The sequence below is a fragment of the Siphateles boraxobius genome, unplaced genomic scaffold (assembly GCF_051911475.1).
Source record: "Siphateles boraxobius isolate OS27281-9 unplaced genomic scaffold, OSU_SipBor_1 6, whole genome shotgun sequence".
In the NCBI taxonomy this organism is placed as follows: Eukaryota; Metazoa; Chordata; class Actinopteri; order Cypriniformes; family Leuciscidae; genus Siphateles; species Siphateles boraxobius.
In genome coordinates this window covers 32,483,540-32,504,224 of record NW_027509186.1, presented here as the reverse complement: position 1 = coordinate 32,504,224, position 20,685 = coordinate 32,483,540, and the positions used below count along the sequence as shown (strand labels likewise).

Genomic DNA, 20,685 nt, shown 5'->3' with positions numbered 1-20,685 from the left:
AAACAACACTGGTGTAAAGTACTGCTAGAACAAATGTATACATATAATGGGGCCGTTTACACAATACTGTTTTCAACTGCAAATGGAAACGTTGTTTTTTTTTTTGCGTTTTGGCCGTTCATTAAACATGACAACGCCGTTTTGGGGGCCTGAAAACGCAAGTGTTTGAAAACAGGTTTCAAAGTGCATGTTTTTTGAAAATGATGCCGTTATCATCTCGTTGCAAACTACAAAAGTGCAATTTGTGAAATCTCCGCGACATCATGCACATGCGTATTACGTGTTCAGTTTATATGTGCATAGTGTTTCTTTACAATTACTGGCCTGGCAGTATAATACAGCGTTTTTAATCATTTTCGCTGTAAACGGGGATCATTTTGACAACGTTGTCGTCTGTACGCGAAAAACACAGAAAAACTTTTCAGTTTTTTAGTAAATTGTTGTTGTGTAAATGTACCCTAAATGTATAAATATGGACGCGTCTTAACAATGAATACGGATCTACTGACTTCCTCTGAATCTGCTCTCTCATTCAGTGTTTTTCCTCTGAGCTTTCTCTGTAGGAGTGTTTGGTTCAAGGAAGTCTGTCCAGGTTGAAGTTTATGCCCCTCTCAGCAGGAATCTGTCAGCCATTCGGAATGTGTTTGTGGCATGCGCAAAACTGTGAAAGCACTGGACTGTATATGTGTGTGGCGCCATGGTGGTACGCTAATAAAAAAAAAAACACAAAAAAACATCACACTGCGATGCATCCTCACACCTTCCTCATTCCGACCGTCGTTTCATACCCGTTGCCATGGAGATAAGATAAAACTCACACTGTTTTGGGCTTACAGAAAAGGAGGAGAACGATCTGAACAAAAGTGCTTGATGAAAACTCTTACACACGCACTGGTGCATACATTTCGTGATGTTTCACTAAACAAAGTTCGGGAGGAGCACGTTCAAATAATTTATCCAATTATCACATCATTCCAACCAGCTCTCGACAATCACTAATCAACATGTCTATCCAATCAGCTTGAGTTGGAGACCTATATATAACCTCATTTGACTCACCAATGTTCTTCGACAGTTTTTCAGCATCCCTCCACCACCCCGTCTCCTCTTAAACCTTACTTCTTAAACCAGCAATACGGGGGAGTACTCTGGGTTCGGGACAAATATCCGAGCTCAGAGCCCTGTCCCCGGACAGCACGCCAAATGTGCATACCATTTATTCTATCTAACTTATTTGTAAGTGTGAATTCGTGAAACACTATTCCAGACAAACTGCCACCGATGGCAAATACGGAACACTTTAAAGTGAAAGTTTAAAAAAATTCTCTATTACTCACCTTCATATTGTAACAAACCCCCAAAAAAGGTCCCAAAAAAGACAATAGGCAACACAAAAGCAGTCCATACAATAGTCGTAAACAATATTCAGTCTTCAGAAGTCATGATGATACCTTTGTGTGAAGAAAAGACCAAAATATAACGGGTTAGTTAGTTCACCCAAAAAAGAAAATTCTGCCATCATTTCCTGACCCTGATGTTGTTTCAAACCCATAAGTCTTTTTTTTTTCAACTCCAAAACACAAATGTGACCCTGGATCACAAAACCAGTCTTAAGTCGCACGGACATATTTGTGGGAATAGCCAACAATACATTGTATGGGTGAAAATTATAAATTTTTCTTTTATGACAAAAATCATAAGGATATTAAGTAAAGATCATGTTCCATGAAGATATTTTGTAAATTTCCTACCATAAATGTATAAAACATTTATTTTTGTGAGTGAATGCAGCACAATCGCGAACATAAATGGACAACTTTAAAGGCGATTTTTAAAAACCTGATTTTTTTGCAGCTTCAGATTCCAGATGTTCAAATAGTTGTATCTCGGCCAAATATTGTCCTATCCTAACAAACCATACATCAATGGAAAGCTTATTTATTCCGCTTTCATGTGATGTATAAATCTCAATTTCAAAAAAATGACCCATATTACTGGTTTTGTCATCCAGGGTAAATAAAGTCAAATCAAATAAAGATATATTTAATGGAACCTGAGACAATCTTGTCCCTCCATTGAAAGTTCACGCAACCAAAACTTTGACGCTTCAAAAAGTTCATAAAGAGAGCGTAAAAGTAATCCATATGTATAAATTTAATTTTCACTGGTTTAAGAATGATGACAGAATTTTCAGTAAACTAACCATTTAAGTTGTTATTCACTGAAAATGTTGACAAAAAAATTCCTGCTGATTCAGTTTACAAAATTGCTCTGAGATATTCATTCTTAAGTTCAAATCACTGATTCATTGATCAGTCAGATTATCAGTGAGTAAGAACTCAAGTATCAGTCTGTTCCTCACACAAAGCTATCACATGACTTTAAAAGACTTGAAATTCGTTCGGTTCACATGACGTCACTGTAACTTTGCGCCGCCATCTTGACGACCGACGGTCTCAGTAATGCCTGCAATATGTTGTGCAGTTGGCTGCAACAGCAGCTGAAAGAGGAACTCAGAACTGGTATTTTATTCTATACAAAAAGAAAAGGATAGAAGAAATGTCGAATTATTGTATGAATGTCTAATATTGTATCATGTCTCATCTTTCTGTGCGCACACACCCGACCAGAAGCGTGCAGCCATAGAGCCCAATAACGTTACAGCGCGCAAGTAATGAATTGAGCTCTTTCGTGTCTGAATGGACAAATACACACAACATTATGTTTAAATGTCCGTTTTGGAGAGTATTCACGTAAAATATGTCGGTTATGTCTTAAACAGAGTTGTCATCCAGTCTCTTTGGTAGAGAGAGAGAGAGAGACGAGGAAAACAAAGCATGCAAATGGAAATTATCGCAGCCGGAAAAACTATCGAGCTCTTTTTTTTTGTTTTGTGCGATTAATTGATTTATTGACTATCGCGACAGGCCTAATCCAGATTAATGACAGCTAACCGTGAGCCGTGGCTAACAGCTGGCAAGCTTCCAGCTGAGCCACTCAGCTAGCTAACAACTCACTACCTAGTCAGAGCAAACTACCACCAAAATCATACATTTGAATTTATTTTATAATACCAACATTTCCCATGATTAAATATAAATCTTTGGTGGCCAGGTGCGGCTCTTTTACGTCTTTTACCCATCCAGCAACAGCATATTGATAAGCGTCTGTACTCTTGAAAGCCTTCAAGCGATCCCCACTGTATGGGGAGGGGTTATGCACAAGATAAATATATATATCATGGAAGGCAAATTGGGGCAAGTCTGGGGCAGATAATAAAGGACAAAAGAAAACTGGGGGTAACAAATAAGGATCGGAGCCTAAAATAAAAATTTTATCCATGTATCTCTGTCTTTCTCTCTCATTCAAATGGGCAGTTTGGGCGGCCATACCGGGCGAGATTGGTCGTCAATATGGCGGAGTTATATTTCTAGTAACGTGGGTGGCATCTATGAATATGGTATACAGACTACTTTTATGATACTTTTATGATTTGGAGACCCAAGGCAAAATCCCCCACACCGCACCCCTCCCCTCCACTTTTCAGAACTTGTACAGTAAGTTATGACAACATTCATATTTCCAATTACTTTATAATGTTAACCTGATTAAATTTGATTAAAAAAAAGGCAGTTTAGTATAATTTAATTAAAAATTAATCATAAAGCCACACTGACTAAAAATTAAGGCACCCAAAGACAAAACTGCATTGCCAACAACTAAAGATTTACACTTCCACGACTTCAGTAAATAAACATCACTGCCTTTATTGTTTTTTACTAGCACAGAATGGACAGGATTTCCCCCTCCTATTGAAAAATATTGAAAACTAAAATACAGTGTTATTTTCTAGAAGTAATGTAACCATCAGTGGAATTTAAAAGTTTTACAGATGGTTGAGGTACTTTTTTTTAAAAAAACATTTAAAAAATGCTCTAGTATGTTTACTCTTTGACTTTGAATACAAACTTTTTCCAATGACTGTACATCGGGCCGGTTCTAGGCATGGGCAGGGGTGGGATCCAAACATCTGCCTTGTCCACCCAATCAGAGTTTAGGAACAGATAGTGTTAATCTGTTTTTACAATTTGTGCAATGATTCAAAGCAATCTGAGGTGGGTTCTGTATTGAAAGGTTTGACAAAGGGCTGTAGAATGCGCCAAACAATCACAAAAATAACACCAGAAATTTGCAGTATTTTTTTTATTAACTGAAAGTAACGGCCCAGCACGTCGCGTGCTTCAGTTTGTAGCGAAAAAGCAGAGGGTGACAATCACGCGAAAATTACGAATTATGAATTACAAGGAGATGTATCTCCGTGAATATGTATCAACATATTTACTTGTGGCCTAAATATTAATATAGGCTACAGCTCTGATTTGATTTTTGATTCATACCAAGATGAAATTAGCTAGAAAACTTTGCTCATTTAAGAACGCGCATTTAGGCCTATTGCATGGACAGAGCAAGAACATAATGTAAGTGTTTAATGCATATAGTTCAGTTGAAACCTTGCCCTCTTTGGTTTGCTGTTAATGCTGTTACACTGAATGAACGAGGCGAACTGTCTGCTAACAGCACTGAAATAAATATGCGCTGTTTATCTTTTAATCAGGGGCCATTCATATAGGACGCGTTTTTGCTGTTAAAAAAGTGAGTTCAGTGCAGGTCTAGAGGTGCGTTTTTTAAAAGTAATTTTAACTTGAGTGCCGTGTTTTAGAAATTAGAGTATCGATTTTAGAGTATCGATCATGCCTGATCGATACTCAGCCAGTAGCCTATAGATGCGAGCGCATCAGTCAAACATGTCTAGGATGATGTTTAAAAACAATGGAAATGTTTCGCAATGGAATGAAAAAACACATTCTGTGTGGCATTTAATTGACCCTTTCCACACAATCAAAGTTGCATTTATTGCTATAGTAACATCAGGCTTCTTTCAGCAGTTTTCTTTCCAAATTATCACTGTAGGTTAATTACAGCAGAAAAGTGAAAAAATTAGCATTATATTTAAAGTAAAAATAAGATAGAAATGGTCATGTCATGGAAGAAGTGTTATAAAATGTTATAAATAAATATAGCTTATCTATCTATCTATCTATCTATCACCCCAAAAAATTTAATAAAAAGCCCAAACAGGATATCTGCCAGCCCACCCTTCTATATGTGCCTAGAACCGGGCCTGCTGTACATTGTTTTTGTACAATGACCACATTTTTCCAGATGCAGTCATTGTACGCGCAAATTCAAACAGTCCGACAGTCTCGACGCGTGGATGGCACTCTATGCTGAAAAGATGCTAAAGCTGCCCAGTTTATTTTTTAGGATACATTATAATCACTCCAAAATAGACAATGGCAACTCACATAACTGCAATAACGCCTAGGCTTTTGCTGCCTTTTTGCTGAATTTCATTATATTAAAACTTGGATATTAAAATATTCACCTTTTCTTATATTCACCGGATTAGTCATTCTCTCATAGTTTGTGTAAATGTATCTAAGTGTTACGTCTTGGACTTATCAGGTAGTCAAATATTGACAAATGAGAGAGCAGTAGCATGGCCCCTTTCTGTCACTCATAAAGTTTAATAGTGTATGCATGAAAATGTAGTGTTAGGCCATGTGTCCACCAAAGCGTTTTTTCACGCTCCTGGCGTAAAATTCTAATTGTTTTCAATGGGAGCGCCGCGTTTTTTAAACACCATGAGCTTAACGAGGCGCTGAGCGTGTATTTAACGCTCAAGCGCTGAGCGCCCGGCGTTTTTTACTGGTCGCCGAGAGTTAAAAATGTTCAACTTTGGGTAAAACGCTGCACTCATCACTGTCACTTTTTACACAGCCGTCCAATCACAGTGGAGGAGGGGCGGGACAAATACCACACGACCAACTGTCACAACATTCTTTCTGTACAACGACGTCAACCAGCAGAGCTAATCGAACAAAATGGATGAAAAATAAATTTTTAGGATGAAACAAAATTATGTGCGAAATCAGTTACAAGTAAACTGTGCTGCGGATATTCTGTATCATAGCAACGAATCGTCTCAACTGAAAAAACGCAGATCTGCCAAAACGCTCTCAAGCGCCCACAGCTAGGCGTTTTCAGCAGAGCGTCCAGCGTTTTCAGCCGGCTAAAAACGCTTTGGTGGACACACGGCCTAAATGTGCAAAATATCTGCTGCTGGAACATACCAATGATGTTAAACTAACAGAGGAATATAAAAGAAAAACAAAGGGAGGTCAAGGGGGCGATTGAATGTGGAGAGGTTGATTATTTTAGATCAGTAATGTGTCTGGGATTTTTACTGGACTGTAAAGGAAAAGTATATTGAGTGAGATCACACTGCTAACAAAGCACAGAGTAGGAAGCAAGACCGTTAAGAAAAAGCATGGACTTCATTTTACTGCTCAAAGATATTTTATCACTAAAAAAATGAGAGTTTTTTGCCCGTTATTTCAGTTTTGCTTGGTTTTCCTTGAAGTGTCAGGCTGATGTAGAACTACAGCCACACACATACACGCTCACGTTCACAAACTGCACCACTATTTGAGATTTACTGCAAACAAGATGCAGTTTTTCCTCGACCTTCATATAAATAGTCCTATCAGCATAATGATTCCACATCACACATGCTGACATGCTTATTTCTTTATTTCTTTTCCATTTCAAATCAATAATTTAGCATCCCTCCATCTTTTTTGCATTTCATTAAATTCACACAGGGAATTGCCTGGATGTTATGGGCCTCATCCCAGCTTCATGAATGGAGGGGTGGGGAATAGATTTGGAGCACAATGGCTAAATGACACATTCGAAAAGGGCTGAGGTGGAGGGAGACCCCGAGATCAACCACACATTACTGAATGTGTCAGCTTTTGAGGTCAATTTCAGAGACTGTATAAAAAAAATCCTTTTGAGGACATCCTTAAAGGAAAAAATTAACCACAGTGAGAGCACTTTTTTCAGGTCTATGTATGCCAGATGTATTTTAGGGTCAAAAGTAAAGTGTGTAATTTCTACAACAGTTGCAGCTCAAAATGACATTACATTTACATTTATTCATTTAGATGACGCTTTTATCCAAAGCGACTTACAATTGCTATATATGTCAGAGGTCGCACGCCTCTGGAGCAACTAGGGGTTAAGTGTCTTGCTCAGGGACACACTGGTGTCTCACAGTGGATTCAAACCCGGGTCTCTCACACCAAAGGCATGTGTCTTATCCACTGCGCAATCACCACCCCTACATGTTGAACATAATACACGAAATGATTTCAACACCAAATTCACATTTAATGTCACGGTTTAGTTTAGGATTAGTCTATAATAGTAATAATAATTGGCTTATTTAAGAACAATAGAAGAGAATGGAAAGGCCAAATTGAGACGGTGAGGAAAATGTGTTTTGGGGGGGTGTAAGGTGCCCCCCCCCCCCCCCCCCCCCCCTAAAACAAGGGTAGACTAATGACAGGCAGTGTAATTGAACCTGTAAATCCTGCTCTAACTCCTCACTGCTCTCTCTGATCCTCTTACACATCTTGCCATCTTAAACATGAGTCACGCAGCAGAAATCAGCTTACTGCTTCACACACACACACACACACACACACACTTTCTCTCTCTCTCTCGCTCTCTCTCTCTTCAGCCCTCCTACATCCACAAGTGAACCCTACCGCTATTACACCATTAATAAAAAGTACCATCGTATAACCAGTTTTTCTTTCTTTTGTATGTTTGTCATGGTAACACCATGGGACGCTCACAGTAACTGAAAGCTCTCCAAAAAAAGCCTTAGTACCAGGTCTGAGCCCCCATGTGTCGGATTTCGTTTTCTCAGATTCTTATATCATGTAAAAAAATTAACATTAAAAAATTTGGGGTTGGTAAGATACATTTTTTTCTTTGCTTTTTTTGAAAGAAGTGTCTTATGCTCACCACAAGAAACATATCACATTTTAAAATAACTGTTTTCTATTTGAATATGTAATTTATTCCTGTGATTTATTCCATTTCCCCAGACTTCAGTGTCACATGATCATTCAGAAACAGTTGTGCTGCTTAATATTTTTGTGGAAACTGATACATCTTTCACAAGATTCTTTGATTAATAGAAACTTAATCTATGACTACTTCATTCAGAAGACTCAGAATATAGTGCATGCAGCATATAGATCACTTTTATGGTGCTTTTTAAAAAATATTTGTTAAGCTTGACAACACTAGTCATTACTAGTCAACATTCACTTCCATTATATTGAAAAAGCATCCTTTTGAGTGGCCTTCCTTTATTCCAAAGGATAACTAAAGTCCATTACGTTTAGCAAGATATACCAGTGCGCTAAATGTTAGCTTTGCTCATGTTGTAGCAAATCATTAGAATTTTTTTAGCTCGATTGATGGATGCACTTGGTAATCTTTAAGCAAAGAGTGTCAGAGTCAGTTTGCTTGAGCTGGAAGTGTGACCTTCTGTTAATCTATTAAAGCGACTGGTTAATCAATTAAGCTGGAAGTCACGGTCAGCAGCAACAATGCTACACAACAGATACAGGAGAAAACAACAAAAGTACTGCCCATGGGATCACACACACACTCCGCCAAGCTGTACATGCACATGGACGTTTTCCCACAATCCCCCGAGTCGTGTGGATTACCACTCAAACGTCCGCATCTGTGACCAGAGAGAGAGGGGAATCCAAGCATGTAATCAATCAATACTTGCTGGAAACCTCTGGACCCCTTATACTGATACACATTGACACAGCGGCTAAAGCGGATCAATGAACGCTCCAGTGTGAAGGGCAGGGAGACGCACACCTCCATTGAGAAAGATGAACTGAGCAAAGAGAGAAAGAGAGAGACTCTAGTCACTGATTCCATCTGACTTGGCCGGTGTAAGCAGCACCTATTGATTTTCCAATCAACTACAAGGCCAGGGTTCACACAAACGTACACACACACACACACACTGCCACTTGAGCAAGGAAGTCCGCTACTCAAGAAAACCGCTACCTTGTTTGAACACACACACAAAGCACTCTTGGCAGAATCATTTTGCTGCCTTTAGAGTGAATTTGATAAAGTGGGAAAGCTTTTGTCCACTATCAGACTGGAATTTTTCACACATACAAACACACATACATGGGTTGTGAGTTATAGAGAAGGTCTGAAAACCCAAATTAAAATAAAATATAAATATTACATTGAAATTTTAAATTAGAAATGTCCATATGGACTTTAAAGGGGTATATGTAAGAATGGATTCATGGATTAATCACTTTTTGTATTGCTTTTTGTTATTTTGTACACAACGAGACCTTCTGCAACTTCTTAGGTTGTCTATGAAAGCACACTGATTTTTTTGTGATGGACCTGAAAATCCAAAGGATGTATTCAGGAGGTTAATTGCCGAAAGAGCCATTCTGTACTGTAACGTCAATGTGTCATGCAAAGAAAAGAGATTTATTCAAACTATAGTCTCACATAGCTACATCTAAACAGTCTAGTATCAAATATACTATATAATCACATAGCTACATCTATACAGTCTATAGTCTCAAATATACTTTATAATCACATAGCTATATCTATACAGTCTATATTCTCTCATATATCCTTTATAATCACATAGTTACATCTATAGTCTATAGTCTCAAATATACTTTATAATCACATAGCTACATCTATACAGTCTATAGTCTCAAATACACTTTATAATCACATAGTTACATATATACAGTCTATAGTCTCAAATATACTTTATAATCACATAGCTACATCTATACAGTCTAGTCTCAAATATACTTTATAATCACATAGCTACATCTATACAGTCTATAGTCTCAAATATACTTTATAATCACATAGCTACATCTATACAGTCTATAGTCTCAAATATACTTTATTATCACATAGTTACATCTATAGTCTATATTCTCAAATATACTTTATAATCACATAGCTACATCTATACAGTCTATAGTCTCGAATATACTTTATAATCACATAGTTACATCTATACAGTCTATAGTCTCAAATATACTTTATAATCACATAGCTACATCTATACAGTCTATAGTCTCAAATATACTTTATAATCACATAGCTACATCTATACAGTCTATAGTCTCAAATATACTTTATATTCACATAGCTACATCTATACAGTCTATAGTCTCAAATATACTTTATAATCACATAGCTACATCTATACAGTCTATAGTCTCAAATATACTTTATAATCACATAGCTACATCTATACAGTCTATAGTCTCAAATATACTTTATAATCACATAGCTACATCTATACAGTCTATAGTCTCAAATATACTTTATAATAACATAGCTACATCTATACAGTCTATAGTCTCAAATATACTTTATAATCACATAGCTACATCTATACAGTCTATAGTCTCAAATATACTTTATAATCACATAGCTACATCTATACAGTCTATAGTCTCAAATATACTTTATAATCAAACTTATCTCAACAGTGTACTTTTAATTACTTCATCTGTCTTCATAATGCCGGTGAATCACAGAGCTGGTGCAAACATAACCACATCGCTATGATCAGATGCTTTCTTAAATGCTAATTTCATTTTTTTTGTGCGTTGATTTTGTTATTTTGTTATTGAGAGGAAATAACAAAAAGAACTTCACCGTGAGTATCTCGGGGGCCTTGAATCACGTTACGTGTGCATGAACACCAGCAATAAGTTAAATGTCCCTAATAACAAGTGTTTCTGAATTCTACATATAGCCCATTAAAGTTACTAAATTTACTGAAACTAAAATAAATAAAAAATCAAAGCTATATAGAAATATTAAAAAACAAAAAGTAATAAAAAAAGACAAGAACATAACAAAATGACTCAAATTTAAACTAAAATGAAATACAAATCCAAAAACTAATTTAAAATATTAGTAAAATACAAGAGAATATTATACAAAAATAGCACTGCAATAGAGACCCAAATCCTAACAAGCACATCTAACAATATCTAACAATTAGATATGTTACATAAACCATTGTTATTATAAAACTTACCTAGCAAGAACAGTATCTAGTGTTTAAGTTACTATCAAACAATTTTTTCCAGTCATTTTTCTGAAATATGTTTATCGATAACTACAAACCAACATTTGGTCCCAAACTAGTTGGTCATACTGACTCATTGCTTAAATTAGGCTAAATTTGCAACCCTATTACTCAGACAAACCTCCACGAACATGACCCCTATGAAAATCTCTGTGTAATGCTGCACGCATACCACGTTAGATAATATTGGAAATGAGTGAAAATCATTCGTGCTGACAGTAACAGTGTCTTTATTCAGCTCCATTTTGTTGATCTGTCCTATTTTTCAGTTTATACTCCATCCAGACAAGACGGGAGACATTAAGAAAGGCCAAAATGAATTCGGACTGATTAACAGGGTTGCCCAAGACCATATTGAGAATATGAGGGTATCCCAGCCAGGCTGCTTTTATTTTCATTTGAACATCTCAGATGAATGTTCAAGGAAAAAGGACCAAATTAAATCCAAAATCTATTTTGGAAATTAGGCCTTCTTATTTTTGCAGAAACTGTTTTTCACCTTAATGATGAACTAGAGTTATAATGATATATAAATGAGAGGATCTACATTCTCATTCCAAAACATTCCATGAATTCTTTCTATAATGTGATTGTCTTTTTTTTTTAAATACAAACTTTCTTTTGCAGCCAATAAGAAGGTCAAAAACCTTTTAGGCATTGAATTATATCCAGTATAATACATTTCAAACACAATAACAAAATATTTTTAAGAGAAAAAGGACACTGCACAACTTGCAAGACTGTGCTTACCAAATTACATGCACAATCCACAGAATAGTGCAAAGCGCATCCATAGTTTCATCCAACTTCTGAATTGCTGGCTTTCCAAACAGTTTATAACCCTCCCAGACCATATGAAATCTGTGGTCTTATTCATTTTCTGTGCTCAATTTCAGAGAGAATTCTGCAGAATTGTGTGGAATGGATTTAAATATAATAAAATCTGTTTCAATGTTTTCACATCCCTAAGTTTGTGACCCCTGACCCTATTTGGACTCTCAGATAACATCCGTTGTTCTCCACACATTGAAACTAGAATGACCATCCCGCCCTTTCAATGACAGGGAACAAATAAACCAAACTGACACAAAATCACAGGTGCAACATACCTTCCTGTACAGAATTTTGGATTTGTTGCATGTCCAAAATGTATGAAAACGACATATTTCAAATCAGCGGTTACTTTAAACAGCCCAACAGTGCGAGGAATGTCTTACCTGGGACGATGGAGACAGTGTCCTTCTCCCAGGACACCACACTGACGTACTCCTGCACAGCAGAGGGGATGAGGCACTTGAAGACGGCCACGTTGCCCCGCATGGACCTTTGGTCCGCCACGCGAACCGTGTAAGGTTCCCTGAACACTGTTCATGATGAGGCAGAGAAGAAACAGATGTTGGAATTTATTATTAAATAAATAATTATTAAACAATACATTATTATTAAGTAATTATACAATAATATAAAAAATATTTTAATTATTTAATAATAAAAATATTAATTAGTAAATATTTATTTATTTATTTAATTATTAGTGGTCAAATCGATTAGTTATAATTAATCGATTTGACAGCACTAATAATTAAATAAATACAAATTGATTAATCGATTTGACAGATCTATTAACTATATTTAATGTTAATCAAATATTTATTTAGCCTATTCATTTTTATTTTATTTTTTAAGTTTTAGTTACATTTTGAATGTATAATAACGTGAACTATATATATATATATATATATATATATATATATATATATATATTATGAATGGAGGTGAGGTATCCTTCTCTGTGAATCCAAAAAGACCTGATCTGGGACAAATGCATTCATTTTATCAAACAATTTAGAGCATATATTACTGGATATTTGAGACTGAGACAAAAAAATTTTGTCAAGAGGTGTTCAAGAGTTCAGGAAGTGGCCTTTTTATAAATCACCCTGGCAATGCATGCAGACGGCGGTGAGTGGACGCCGGTACAGAGCCTCTGGAGCTGTCAGAAACATTTGCCCCCGCTAAAGGGATCCTCTCTGCTCCTGACAACCGGAACCTGGACGAAAAATCAATAGACGAGAAGAACCCACAAAGCAAGCTGGGTACGAAGGTGTTATTTATGGGTGAGGAGATCCTCCTACAGTAAAGGGCGACGAGGGAGTGCGAACAGATTAAAGGAGGCGCTGAATTTCATTTTAATTTCAGGGACTCAATTTGCTTTGTGTCTTTCATCAACATCAATTTACTTACGGATTTTAATTTCCCCCTCGTTTCTTAGGGGAAGTAACGCAAGACGCAGAGCGAGGGCATCTCATTCACGAACATGACGCCGCAAATTTGATTTTGCAGTCGGGGGATGTTTTCAGAGAACTCTGTGGGTATTGCAATTGGATTCAAGTCCAATTCATCTACGCAGCTTTTTCACCCTTTTTTCATCATCAGAATTCAGAATTCATGAAACGTGGCAATCACCCACAACCAAACTCTGAGGCCACCCCTTCAAGTCTCGCTTTCACTCACTACCTTTCCTTCTATATATAATCAACGCCTGGCTTGCGGCCAGTTTCTGCCAGGTGCCAGTGTCACCCAGAGCAAGATGATTCAGTGTCCTTGTCTGATGGTAAAGTACTGAATCGTTGAGTCCAGCGATTATATTTCTTTCTCTTTCTTTCTTTCTTTCTTTCTTTCTTAATATTTAATCAGTTTATCAAAATATGTAAATGAAAGATGTTTAAGTAAGTTAAAGCAGACTGTGTATGTTTGCCCACTGTTAACTAATCAGCTTCTTACTGATGCAGATGAGATTTGAATCAATAGAACAAATCAATAGAACTCCCTATTACACTCAGGACTCCATAGTCTACGAATAATCATTTATTCAGTCATTGATTGACTGCGAGTCTCAGGCCTTATTGAATTTCTAAAGATAAACTAACTCAAACCGGCCCTATTAGCTAGTTTTTTTTCCCCTCACCTCGGATCGCGCTACACCTGGCTGTGGAATGTGGTTTTACAGCAGTCGAAAGAGCGTAAACAAGCCAAAACATCTCTAAGGCTTCAATAATGCATGCGTAAAATTCACAGACGAATTCTCCGACAACAATAGCAGATAGCATTTTTTATGGGCAAATGACTCTCCGTCTTCATGTGCGGCATCATTAGAATGTTACTGATGCCTGACTATACTCATCGGTTGCTTGGAAACGGACTGACACACGGGCTGGTGCTCTCTTTCTGCACACCAGGAGGACTGAGTCCTGTATCAGTATCGTTTAAATAATTAACTTGAGAGAAACCAAACACCATATTCACTTATTCATGACGCAAGACGTACAAAAAGGGGAAAATAACTAAACTGAATAAGAATGAGGTGGTGAATGGTGCTCATTAATGTAAATGTGAAAAAAAATTAACATGACCTATCAGGAGGCAGGAAGCCAAAGAAACAAAGGGCTGAAAGAAAGAAAGGAAGAAAGAAACAAGGGCTGAAAGAAAGAAAGAAAGAAAGAAAGAAAGAAAGAAAGAAAGAAAGAAAGAAAGAAAGAAAGAAAGAAAGAAAGAAAGAAAGAAAGAAAGAAAGAAAGAAAGAAAGAAAGAAAGTGTGAGCTTGTGTCACATTGCACCTGTCACAGTCAACGCACAAGGTCTGTGTTTAACCCTTATACTGACTTTTGACAAACTCAATACAGGGTGTAGGACAGTCTATTTAAGATTATAGTTAAATTGATATAGCATAGCTTCTATTAGGAAAATGAAGAGTGAGTTTAAGAAGAATTCAATTTCTGCATTTTATTTCTGCGTATCTGTTTTATAATTCCCTTTGGATGGATGGTAGGATGGATGGACGATGGACAGACAAAGAGATTAGATAGATAGATAGATAGATAGATAGATAGATAGATAGATAGATAGATAGATAGATAGATAGATAGATAGATAGATAGATAGATAGATAGATAGATAGATAGATAGATAGATAGATAGATAGATAGATAGATAGATAGATGCTTTTCTCTACTACATATGAATAAAGGGACACAATCAATTGAGATGCTAGAAGTTGAGACACTATAAAAGGCTAAATGAAAAATGAACAGTGAGAGCGAGGAGGAACACACACACTCACATGAAGTCCTCCTAGGGAGATTTTCATAAATGTAGAGCTATCCACACAGGTGCCCGTGCTATTATTGGCACAGGATCAGCATGCAGGAGAGTGGGTGAGAAAAGAGGAGGAGGGAGAGAAAGAGAGAGAGAAGCATGGGGGGGATGGTGTCATACAGTGAGCTGTCAGCTGTCATCATTCTCCAGTGCCACCTGAGACATTCAGTGCCACACCCTGCCCCTCCCCTCACCGTACCCATGGCAACCTTTCAGTGCCAGGATCTGATTGGTTGGTGAGGGAGCCCCAGTGTTGGGTTCCTCAGGGCTCTGTGTGGGTTGCTAGGTCCACTAGCAGTTTTGCTGCATCTCAGCACTTAATTGATTAATTAGTGTAATTATTTGAGGCTAAAGTCACCCCCGTCTTGTCGCTAGTTGGTAGGTAATTCATTCCATCCTCTGAGACTTTAATGTTAATGCGGGTGAGGTGGAAAAAGCAGTGAGGACTGAACTCGACTGGTTACATTTGAAGAATCGTTCAAACTGATGTTATTTATAATAGTGTTAGATTGGCGTCGCTCGATGGGGTTATTTCTGGGAAATTCAGAGTAGGTGAACGTGTACATGTGTGTGTGTATGTGTGTGTGAGATGGGAACTCTAGCTTAGAGGACAGATGGAGACTGGGAGACAGGAGGGACACTGGCACTGCGCAGACTGGCATAAGAACGTGTGTGTGTGTGTGTGAGTGTAGGGAAGTGTATGGATATCCCTCTCTGTTGCTGGGCGCCCAGCCCCACTCACGAGCGCTGACCTTGGCACCGTGTGGGAGGGTCAGTCCGCCAACTGTCTGTAGCGTAGTGTGCCCGTCTGTGCGCTGCTTTTTAAAGCAGCCAGGTCAACAGGCCGGCCACTGGGACATCCAATTGGCACTTACATTCTTATTTAGGTTAGCAATATGGCGGCCGCTACTTCTGCTGTTACTGCAGATGTTAAGCTAAGAACTCATGTTCCACCTGTAACGTCACGTGCCCCCCTCTGCCACAGCGCCTACGTTGACTTTGCTCTTTTCTCCGAGCAATATGGTCTGTAAAGAGATGCTGACGGAAACCAATTACAATCATTTAGGATAAAAGTGCGCAGATTATAGTAAGGGTATACACAAGATCCAAAATGAACATGTCAAGTGGCAATACAAGTGCTGTAAATTAAAATGTATTAGGAAATGCAATGTAATGCAGGTCTGAATGTAAGAATGTTAATCTGACCCTCACGGATGTGATTTGAATGATTCTTGGGACATTTTCTAAAGAAATAAAAAGCCCATGTGGTGACATGTGGAATATTCCTCTTTCTAAACTGTCCAAATGTGAGGAATTTCAAAATATATGGAACAAAATTACAATGCCATGTATCATGTATCATGTCACAATGGCCAGCATTATTTGTTATCAATATTCAAGGGAATTTCTATTTTATTTTTTAAATATTGTTATGTGTAAATTGAATTTTGTTTTATTTAAACAATCATATTTATTTAATTAAAATTATATTTTTTATTATTTATTAAAAAAATAATGTAAAACAGTTTTATGGCTGGTAAGAAATATGTATTTCTATATCAAGGATGCACAAAAATATTATTAGTGTTTTTGAAAGAATCCTCTCATGTTCATCAAGGCTGCATTTAGAGTAATATTTTAAAATATTTAAAAACAGTCAATGTAGATTTTTACTTGAAATAGTTTTGGATTTACTTTGAATAGTTTTGTAACATTATAAATATGTCTTTACTGTCACTTGTGACTAATTAAGTGAGTCCTTGTGGGATAAAAGTATTAATTTCTTTGAAAAAATCTTTTGAATAATACAAGTATATTTATTTAAATTCATTAAAAAAATTATCTGTCCATGCGCCATTGACAGGATCACGGTTTAATATATAATGAGCAAGTAAGCTATTATTTAGTAGATACTTTCATCCAAAGGTCATATGTTCAAGGACATGAAAATGATAGCTTATGGCCTGTTCCTTGTGAGACTTGAAGCAACAACTTTGCAGTTGCCAACCCTGACCTTTACACAACACTGCAGCACCATATAAATACAGTAGATAGATGGATAGCTAGGCCGACAGATGTATGGAATCAGGTCTCACCTGCTTTGACACGGATGCTAGGGCTGCGGATCTTGCCGGCCTGGTTCTCGGCAGTGCAGAAGTAGTCATTATCATGAATGAAGCTGTTGAAGGCAGAGGGGGAGAAGGGGTAGAGCTGCAGCGTGCCGTTGGCGTGAACGTGGCGGATGTGTGGCACGTCGTAGATGTCGTCGCCAGTGGCCAGGTACCAGCGGAGGACGGCATGGGGGGCGCCACCCGCAGGACAGGGCAGGGACACCCCCACTGAGCTGGAGAAGGTCACTCTCTGCAGGGAAGCATTCACAAAGTACAGCCGCGTCGAGACCACATCCTCGCTGTGCACTGGAAGATAGACAACATGGTCAGTCACAAAGTGACCAAAGAGTTAAATTCTGCAAATCAACACCTGGACAGTTTAAGGGGCCAACTCATACTTGTTCCTTTGGGTTACTGCACTTTGAAATGAGCAGCACATCATGAAATAAGCTCTGTGTGTCCTTCTGGCAAACTTCCACCTCACAATCACGTCTGGTAAAGTGCATGCCCTACCGTCCTCTGATTGGATTATCTCAGAGACGTTCCCATTGGGTCAGCACAACTCGATTCAAATTTAGAAATCAATCACTGGATTGAGAAGATGATGTTACCAAAAATTGTCCTTTATCTGATTATTTTGTCTGTCGTTTTCCAAGTGCACAATCTATATGAAAGCTAAGGGTTGCATTCCCTGTCCAACAACATAACTAGCTGCATAAATACCGTATTGTGACACATTGTTAGAGAAATTAACTACTGTAGCTAGTCAATTGACGTCGCGCAGATGATGGAGTACCAACTTATGCTAATTCATTGGTTCAAGATCGAATTAATGTCAGATTATTGCCATTAAATAAAAAACATGGCATTTGAAGACTACTTCACTATTTTTGTTATTCGTTGTTTTGATTTACAGATGTTCGATTCAATCACAGGTTCCCTCTTGCGTCATATTTCGGGGTTTCCTGGGTGTCTGGTGAGCATTCGCAAATGCACAATCTTGAAAAACTTTTTATATTAATGCTAGGCAATGATTAATCACGATTAATCGCATCCAAACTAAAAGTTTGTTACATAATATATGTGTGTGTACTGTGTATAATCATTTCCACATATACATGTATAAGAAAAATGAGTCATTTATATATAAAATATTTATATTTATATATAATATCAATTATGTATTAATATTATATACAGTATATACATGAACATGTTCTTAAATATATACATGCATATGTGTGTATTTATACAAACAAAATAATTATACACAGTAAACACACATTTATTATGTAAACACAAAGTTTTATTTTGGATGCGATTAATCGTTGCCCAGCACTAAATGAAAGATATAAATTGTAATGCATGTAAGCTTGGTTATTTTGATCAAGAGCACGATCTATATGTTCACATGTCGGACTAACAAGAAACTATGCTTCTAGCCATAGGTCAAAAACTGTAGTTCCAACCAAACAACTGGCGAATGTTTAGTGAAACTATGGTTTCGGGAAGCACCAAATCATTGCTAACGACAGAACTTGTTAACATAGTTGGCTAACTCTTTTGGAAAACACACCCCAGATTCTTTAGCATCAATAGAAAGTGTTCATTTAAATTGACTCATTGCAAAACTGAAAATGCTGCAATTTTCACAGAAGCAAACACAGATGTAAATGAACAAAGTAAGATGCAGGCATCAGCAAGCCTTCCAAACAAAAGCTGACTTTTTCCACAGTAAGAGTGGATCTTTACTCTCCAATCACATCTTTTTATAATGTATGAATTCTTGGCAGATGCTTCCTTACCAAAGGAATCTTACTTATCCAACCTTAACCCAAATGACAGTGATAACAAGCAGTCATAGTGCAGGCATTAAAGAATATCACTTATCTAATATGTGTGCAGTGTGAGCCGTGCTGAATGCTGCCATCTGATAGGAGAATAAATAGGTCATAGAACCCCCGCTATGTATCTACAAACCTCTCTGACAGCTAATGTGGATCAGACAATCATTCGCTCTTTGTGTATTACCAAACCCAGACTACTGTGAGAAAAGAGGGGAAAAAAGATGGTTGCGTAAATTAACGCGTGTTAATTTAGCAGCGTAGCTAATGATGTCCTTCAAAGGCGGCGTTTTAGTGATTTACCATTCCAGCGTCTCTATTATCTGCAGGCTCTATTACGGATTACATGGTTCTGGTGGGATGGCTCTGTATCTTTTTTGTATTCTGAAAATTGCTTAGCTCAGCTCTGGCTCCGAGCCAAGGGAGACACAAGCCCAAAGCAAGAGCATTTTCTTCTAAGGCAATTACATTTAATTAATGCCCCCCACCAGGTTTATGTCAACAATGCCTGGATTAACCCCCATTCTTGTGATTCTCATTGTGTTCGAAAGAATAATGGTGACATGCTACCATGCCATTAAAGTCAATGGGGTGCCATAGATAAGTAAACTATAAGCTTCCATGCACAGAAGACTCATAATGTATAAAAAAAAAGGAATTTATACCCAATAAAGTTGAATATTAAAGGATTAGTTCACCTAAAAATGAAAATGCTGCTTCTTTTAATGCAATGAAACCACGGCTGTGCCAAGTCCCCATTCACTTTCACTGTATGGAAAAGAGCAGCTTCGACATTCTATAAAATATCTTCTTTTGTGCTCCACACAAAAAATAAAAATAAAAGTAAGTTAAATGGGTTTGGAAAGACATGAAACCATCTACATGGTTGGTAAATAATCACTAAAATTATGTTATTATTACTTTTGACAGTTATAAGCTACTCCTTTTAACGGTCTTGAGAAACAAAGGACAATAATAATATCCATTTGGAATAAGGAAAATAAACATGCAAAGCATAAATAGAATGAAAAACATGAAAAAAGTGGTGCTAGAGAATTGAAAGGCTGAGATTAGAGCTAAAGCTTTTACTGGGCAAGGTGGGGGTTTGGATTCTTTCTCTCTCCATCCATCACTTTCTCTCCCTCTCTTTTTATATTCCCATAGAACATGAAGGGATATGTTATGTGATTGGAATTTGTACGCCAGACGCAGAGAGTTAAATCCATATAATCTCCTTTCACATTTAACACACACAGAGCCTTCCTGGCCTGATAATCGCAGCACGGTGGAGGGCCTCTACCGCTTCCCCTCTCACTCTGCCCTGTGGGGAGGGCAGATTATGGAGGTGGGTGCGAGCCAGGGGGCATGAGTCCAGACAGGACCAGGTCTAGAGTGAGCAGAGGAGTAGGTTAGATGGGGGGCTGCAGTGAATGGTTTTGTGGAGTCAGGAGTCACAGGTTGCAAGGGA

General features: G+C 37.5%; 1 protein-coding gene across 9 annotated transcripts in view; it reads right to left on the bottom strand.

Annotated features, from left to right (window-relative positions):
• dscaml1 (Down syndrome cell adhesion molecule like 1) overlaps positions 1 to 20,685 on the bottom strand; it is a 144,392-nt gene that overhangs the window by 112,765 nt on the left and 10,942 nt on the right. For all 9 annotated transcript variants that reach the window (XM_077208949.1, XM_077208950.1, XM_077208951.1 and 6 more), the window contains exons 2-3: positions 17,359 to 17,679; positions 12,325 to 12,471 (exon numbers count right to left, since the gene is read on the bottom strand). In XM_077208949.1, the coding sequence (XP_077065064.1) occupies positions 12,325 to 12,471; positions 17,359 to 17,679 (468 nt within the window). The remainder of the gene's footprint in view (positions 1 to 12,324; positions 12,472 to 17,358; positions 17,680 to 20,685) is intronic.